The sequence below is a fragment of the Salvia splendens genome, chromosome 8 (genome assembly GCF_004379255.2).
Source record: "Salvia splendens isolate huo1 chromosome 8, SspV2, whole genome shotgun sequence".
In the NCBI taxonomy this organism is placed as follows: Eukaryota; Viridiplantae; Streptophyta; class Magnoliopsida; order Lamiales; family Lamiaceae; genus Salvia; species Salvia splendens.
Genome location: NC_056039.1, coordinates 31,722,375 through 31,729,267, shown reverse-complemented (window position 1 = coordinate 31,729,267; position 6,893 = coordinate 31,722,375). Strand labels below are relative to the sequence as shown.

Sequence of the window (6,893 nt, the reverse complement as noted above, 5' to 3'; positions counted from 1 at the left end):
CTTTGATAAGTGGCTCCGGCATTCTTTAAACCGAATGGCATCTTTTTATAAGCGAAAATGCCGAAATCAGTAATGAAGGCCGTTTTTGAAGCGTCAATCTCATCCATTAAAACCTGATGGTATCCTTTGTATAGATCAAGAAAACAAAAAATTTCGAAGCCTATCAGAGCTTCTACTTTTTTATCTATGTTCGGAAGGGGATAGCAATCTTTGGGACAGTGCTTATTTAGATCGGTGAAATCTATGCACATCCGCCATCCTCCTTCCTTTTTCTTGATCATGACAGGATTGGCCACCCACGAAGGATACTTCACTTCGAATAACACATCCGCCTTCAATAATTGACGGACTTCGTCATGGATGACTTGACTTCGTTCTGCCGCAAAGAGTCTTTGCTTCTGTTTTATCGGCCGGACCGAAGGATCAATATTTAAACGATGAGTGATTACCTCGGGGGGCACTCCGGTCATGTCCAACGGAGACCATGCAAAGACGTCTTTGTACTCCTTGAGGAGCTGGATGGTTTTTTCCCGAAGTAGAGGCGTTCCCGCGAAGCCGATCTTAACCGTTCTGGATGGATCGTCTTCGTACAGCTGAACTGTCATCGAGTTCGGCTCCGGTATGACTTCGGTCATCGCCTCTGACTCCGGCTGCTGTGATTGCTATGCTTGGTGGTGCCGATCTGACTGCTCGGCACTTCTAAGCGCAATTTGCAGGCATTCCTTTGCTCTTTTTTGGTCACCTCGGATGACCGCTATCCCTCCTTTAGTAGGGATCTTGATGGTGAGGTGATAGGTGGAGCAAACGGCCCGAACTGTGTTGAGCCAGTCTCTTCCCAGGATGACGTTGTACGGGGACCGAGCTTTTACCACGAAAAACTCAATCATCGTACTGGAGCTAGTAGGCGCTTTCCCCACCGTGATCGGAAGGCTGATAATACCTTCAGGGCGGGTGTCCTCCTGGGCGAAACTCTTCAGGGGAAGCGGAGCCGGGCTGAGCCGAGCTGGGTCCACTTCTAGTTTGTCGAAGCACTCTTTAAAAAGAATGCTGACTGACGCTCCTGTATCCACAAACACCCTGTGGATCAGTTTGTTTGCCACTCCGGCTTGGATGACAATGGCGTCTTGGTGAGGAGAGATGGCCGGGACGGGATCAGCATCCGAGAACGTAATCACTTCGTCCTGCTTCAGCCTTTTATGCGTTGGCTCCTCTCGATTGGAGCCCCTGCGCTCTGACTTCAGGGACGACTTGGTCTTCCCGGCAGGGAGAGCGTCAATAGTCAGGATTACTCCATCATATTGCGGCTCGTCATCGTCTTCGGGATCCGGCTGCCTTTTCGGATCCTGAGGAGCGCAGTTCGCACCTCTCTGCTTCTTATTCTTCTTTGACTGCTTGCTTTGGTATTTTTTCAATGTCCCTGCCCTCACAAGAACATCGATACCTGCAGCCAAGTTTCTGCACTCCTCGGTATCGTGACCGTGGTCTTGATGGTAGGAGCAGTAGTTATCCTGGGGTCGGCGCGCGGCAGATTTCGTCATCCGCTTTGGCTTTTCGAACAGGTCGGAGTGTAGTTCGAAAATTTCCGCTCTCGGCTTGTTCAGCGGTACGAACTGAGCGGGCGGCTTCTCGGGATTGAGACGGGGTCCCAATCTGTCTTGCACCGGAGTCCTTTGAATCCTTTCAAAGGGAGTTCGGCGAGGATGTCCCTGATCGCCAAAAGGAGTCCGGCGAGGATGTCCCTGATCGCTATGATCGGGCTTCCTCCTGTCTCCTCGGGACGATGAGCTGTCTAACGACCGTTTGCGACGGTCTGCCTCATCGGCCCGGGAGTACTGGTCCGCAATGTCCCACATTTCCTGAGCTGTCTGCGGACCGCACTCAACGAGCTTCCTGTAGAGAGCTCCGGGCAGGATTCCATTTTGGAATGCCGAGATGACAAGCAGATCGTTGAGATCGTCTACTTGCAGGCATTCCTTGTGGAATCTTGTCATAAAGTCGCTGATTTTTTCGTCGCGACCTTGACGAATGGAAAGCAGCTGAGCCGAAGTGATTCGGGCTTCCGCTTTCTGAAAGAACCTCCTGTGGAAGGCATCCATTAGATCTCGGTAAGATCTGATGCTGCCCTGGGGGAGGCTATCGAACCACCTTCTCGCGTTCCCGATGAGCAGCTCGGGAAATAGCTTGCACATGTGGACCTCGTTGAGACCCTGGTTCGCCATGTTATATTGATAGCGCCCCAGGAAATCGTGAGGGTCCACGAGCCCGTCGTAAGTCATCGACGGAGTTCGGTAGTTCTGTGGTAGGGGAGTTCGGGTGATGTCGTCCGAGAACGGAGTCTTCAGTGCTCCGTACACGGCGAATCCGATATCTCGTCGGTATGGAGGAGATTGAGTTCTCCTGTGATTCCGGTACCGAGGAAGATCAGGAATATGTCGGGGTTGAGGATTCTTCTTCCTGGAAGACACGGCACTACTGCGGTAGTGACTTTCATGTCTGGATGAGGAAGGAGAATCCTCCGTTTTCGTCTTCGGCTCTTGGCTCTTTTGCAGGAAGGCTAAGAACTCATCCTGCTTCTCAGCCAAGAACAGCTTGACAGCCTCATTCAGATCAGGCTGCTGGGAAGACTCAGTGGGACGATTTTTGGAGCGGCCTGTTCCTTCGCCATGAGAACTGGTGGTGGATTTATCCCTAGGCTGTTTTCCAGACCTATGGGATGGATTGGCTTCCTCCGGGTTCTCACGGGCAGGAATGCGGGTATTCTGCGATCTGGTATGCATTTTTTGGGTGGAAAAAATGGATCAAAAATTCGCTTTATCACAAATTTTGTTCTTCGTTTCCCACAGACGGCGCCAGTGATGGATCCGCGAATTTTTGATGTTTGTAAATGCTGGTAGAGAATGAAGATTATGACACGAAGAATTTACGTGGTTCGATTTACTGAAGTAAATCTACGTCCACGGGAAAAAGGGAGGGCAAGATTGTATTGCTTGATCTGTTTTCTACAGCTTACAAATACAAACTTGCTATTTGCTATATGGTGTTTTATCTCTAGAGAGCTTCTAACCTCTTCTATCAGATCTAAGTTCTATTTATATAATGAACTCAGATCATGGCTTGCATCACCACCCTAAGTCGTGGATGTCGTGTAGGTTATGGCCTAAGATCGTGGGCGAAGCGTAGGTCATGGCCTACGATCGTGGCCTGAACTGACATCACGTGGTAGTGGGTGTGTTGGACATCCTGTATGGGTCCACTAACTCCTTGTTCGGCCGAATACCGAGACCGAACTGCTTTGGTTGCCGATCTGAGAGTAGAGCTTGATGCCGACCTGAGAGCAGAGCTTGATTGGTTGGCTTTTACCGAGCTGTAGGCTGAGGCCGAACTCTTTGGTAATGCCGAACTCATACTCCTGCTTTGGTTGCCGATCTGAGAGCAGAGCTTGATAGGTTGGCTTTTACCGAGCTGTAGGCTGAGGCCGAACTCTTTGGTAATGCCGAACTCATACTCTTCCTTGGGCTGATGGGCCGTCATTGCTGTTGGGCTTGTTTAGTACGCACCCCATCACCCAACATAGCAAAAGTGTACATTAATTTATGAAACCCAATAGAGTAGTCATTTTATATTATACTGTATTCATCTCATAAAGTGCCCTGGTCTATCACGAGTTTGATTTAATAAACACTACGTTAAGGTATTTTATGAATGGAGAAAATTACACATATTAGTTATATTACTACTAAATATGTGGAAAGAAAGAGCTTCATAATTGGCATATTTTTGTAACTAAATTGAGACGTAGGTTAGAAAAAATTGGTGTTGTCTAAAAGTATAATCTGCACATTCTTATTCGACATTTCAAAATTAAAAAAAAAAATTGTGCATATTTTTGTGGATTTGGGGGGAGGGGGGGGGGGGTTATGGTAGACATGATTGACAAGGCCACACAATTGAACAAAATGTGTGTGTTTCTTCGACAAAGAAATTGATAATTATATATTCATAGTAAGCATAAATATAGTTAATAATTTATACTAGTAGTAATTATATTTTCATAGCAAGCATAAATATAGTTAATAATTTATACTACTAGTATGAGTAGTGATAAAATGCAATTAACTCTATAAATTTAATAAACTCCTAATTCCTCGACACTGTGTCAATAGAATGTCAGTATATTATAAAATTTCAAGATTTTAATGTCAACACATTGTCAACTCAGCATCAACCGTTGACACTATGTTGACATTTTGTGTTGCTGTTATTTTGTCATCTGTACATTTTCTAACGGTCTCGCATCATCACTAGATCATCGAGACTAAATTGATGCATATATATGTTATTAATGTTTCTTATACATAAGGTTCTACTTAATTTTCATATACAATATCTACATCCACATACACACAAAAAATGAGAAAGTTGTGGAAAATGTGAACAACTAAATATGGCTGTTAATAGAGTTTGGCAAATTTCATAATTCTTTTGCAACGCAAATGTAGAGGCCCCCAATCACATGTGTGCATCCACTATCAGATACCATATATAGTAGGCAAAAAATTTCTAAAAACTTAATTCATTGGTCATGAATTGATTGCAACACCTTCACTACGTCTCCACTTCCTAACCTAACCTAACCTAATCATAATTAATCCACAAAGGCTAACTATTAACGTGATTCATAGAAAGCATATCCATAATTCATCATTTTTTTCAACACATAGCCCCCCACACACAAAACCCTTTCAACCAACCATACCTCATGGTATATTCACTTCTTCTTTTTTAAGTGAATGCGATGGATCATACTTAACAAAAGCTATTACCATAAAACTTACTTATACCCACATAAGTGATCGTCTCTATAATTCTATTGGATGTTAATCAAATCTCACTTACACTTTTTTAAATGAAAAAGGCTAGCTACCCCAACTCCCTTAATTAGTTAAATTAGGATTCACTTATTCGAACACGAAATTGTCTAGATTTTGAGAGAATGATCTGTCAAGAATTGACTAATGTAAATAAAATCTTAACTAACACTAAACCCTTTACTTCCATATATCTCTTACTATTGAAACGTTGAAATAAGTGAAATGTTTATTGAACTAGTCCATATATTGCACACGATGATCGAATTTCAGCTAGTACTATATAGTTGACATAATCAAATTTCTTTCTTTGAAAAATGAGCTTATTGGGAAATTATACATTATTTTTTTGTCAAAAGATTATCCAAACTTGAGCGTGTCCGTGTGTGTATAATTCAAAAGGCTTTAATTATTTCTACATGATTCTTTAACATACTTTTCATTTAATTAATTGATTTTAAGATCCTCCATACCATCAAACTAATTAACGATAAGATAGTACTACGTAATGTGAATAACGAAATTTGACTTCCCCTCTAACCGTATTCTGATATTATCATGTTCTCCACAAGCAAAGCTTGATAATTTTATTATAATAATTTTATATGCCAAGTACAATATTTTCAGTTGTCACGAAAAATGTGGATATTATTGAGTGACAAGACATGCGTCTTTAAAATGTTAAACATTTAGAGAAATGATACATTCCCCCGGTAAAAATAAAAGCTTGATACATACGTATTAACACAAGTGTGAGTACATATTACGCAAGGAATAAGACAGAAGAAAAAAAAATTAATTCCTTCAAAAAGACAATTAATTCGCAAATTAATTGTATTTATTCATAAGCTACAATAGTCATACACAAAGACAGCAAAAGCCGTAAGCCTCAAGTTAAACAATTCAAACCTTGTGAGCTTTTTAAGTTTAGAAAAATACTAGTAATTAATTAATTGATTCCAAAAATAAAAATACTAGCAGTACTATTAAGAAAGAGGGGACCTCTTCACAGTGACGCGAGCAATCAAATCAATCTTGCTATGATTAAACACTCAATCATTCATCCATTTCTCCCTATAAATTCATCCCATTTCCCACCACTCCCACCCCTCCAGCTTCATCCCCATTTTCTTACAATGGCAGAAGAGTTCGACGAATCCGAGGTTGTGTTTAGCTTTTGCGACGAGGTCGGCGGCGGCGGCGGCGATTTCCAGTTGAATTCGAAGGAATTCAAGAGGAAGAAGATGAAGACGAGTGTGAAGAAGCAGAAGTCGACGGTTCCGGTGAGTATCCCGGAGAACGTGTCGTGGCTGCGGTACGCGGACCCCGATTTGGAAGACTGCGGCGGCGGAGAGATGGTGCCGCCGCACGTAATCGTGGGGCGGCGCGTGGCCGGGAAGATGATGGCCTTCTCCGTTTGTACGGGAAACGGGAGGACTCTCAAGGGACGGGATTTGAGCCAAGTCCGTAATTCCATTCTCCGCCTCACCGGCTTTCTCGAAACGTGACGATTGAGAATTTAAATTAATTCATTTAAATTTTATGTTTTTTTTATTGTTTTTGGGATCCATTCTTGTCAGAAATTAGACGTTGATTATAGTGATTGTCGGGATTTCCAAGAATTGTGTCCGTTTGTTGTAAGAAAAATGGAAGAAGGAAAAATATTGAAAATGAAATACAAGGGATGGGATACCCTGATGTGGTGGGGAGCACAGCAGGAGATGCTGCCTCTCACAGCAAATTTTTTAATAATAAATTTGTATTATTAAAAAAATTAATATAAAAAATTTGTTTGTGAGATGCATCGTCTCCTGCTGTGCTCCCCACCACAGCAGGGGATCCCATCCCGAAATACAATTGCTTCATTAATTCCCTCAAAAAAGAGGAATTAGGAAAAGGGGAAAAAGAGTTTTTTAATGGGGCCATTTTAATTATGTTATAAAAAATTCAAATTATGAGAGTAATAATATTATTGGAAGCATGTTAGTAAGTTGGAAAGATCCAGATTCCAGGGTGTTAGATTAG

At 42.5% G+C, this 6,893-nt stretch overlaps 1 protein-coding gene across 1 annotated transcript; it reads left to right on the top strand.

Annotated features, from left to right (window-relative positions):
- Window positions 1–5,913: 5,913 nt before the first annotated feature.
- On the top strand, window positions 5,914–6,642 carry LOC121744065. Its single transcript, XM_042137506.1, has one exon. The coding sequence runs from the start codon at window positions 6,005–6,007 to the stop codon at window positions 6,374–6,376; it is 372 nt and encodes a 123-aa protein (XP_041993440.1). The 5' UTR covers window positions 5,914–6,004; the 3' UTR covers window positions 6,377–6,642.
- The last annotated feature ends 251 nt before the right edge of the window (window positions 6,643–6,893 follow it).

Coding starts and splice junctions, on each gene's coding strand:
- LOC121744065 (XM_042137506.1), top strand. CDS start 6,005: ATGGCAGAAGAGTTCGACGAATCCGAGGTTGTGTTTAGCTTTTGCGAC.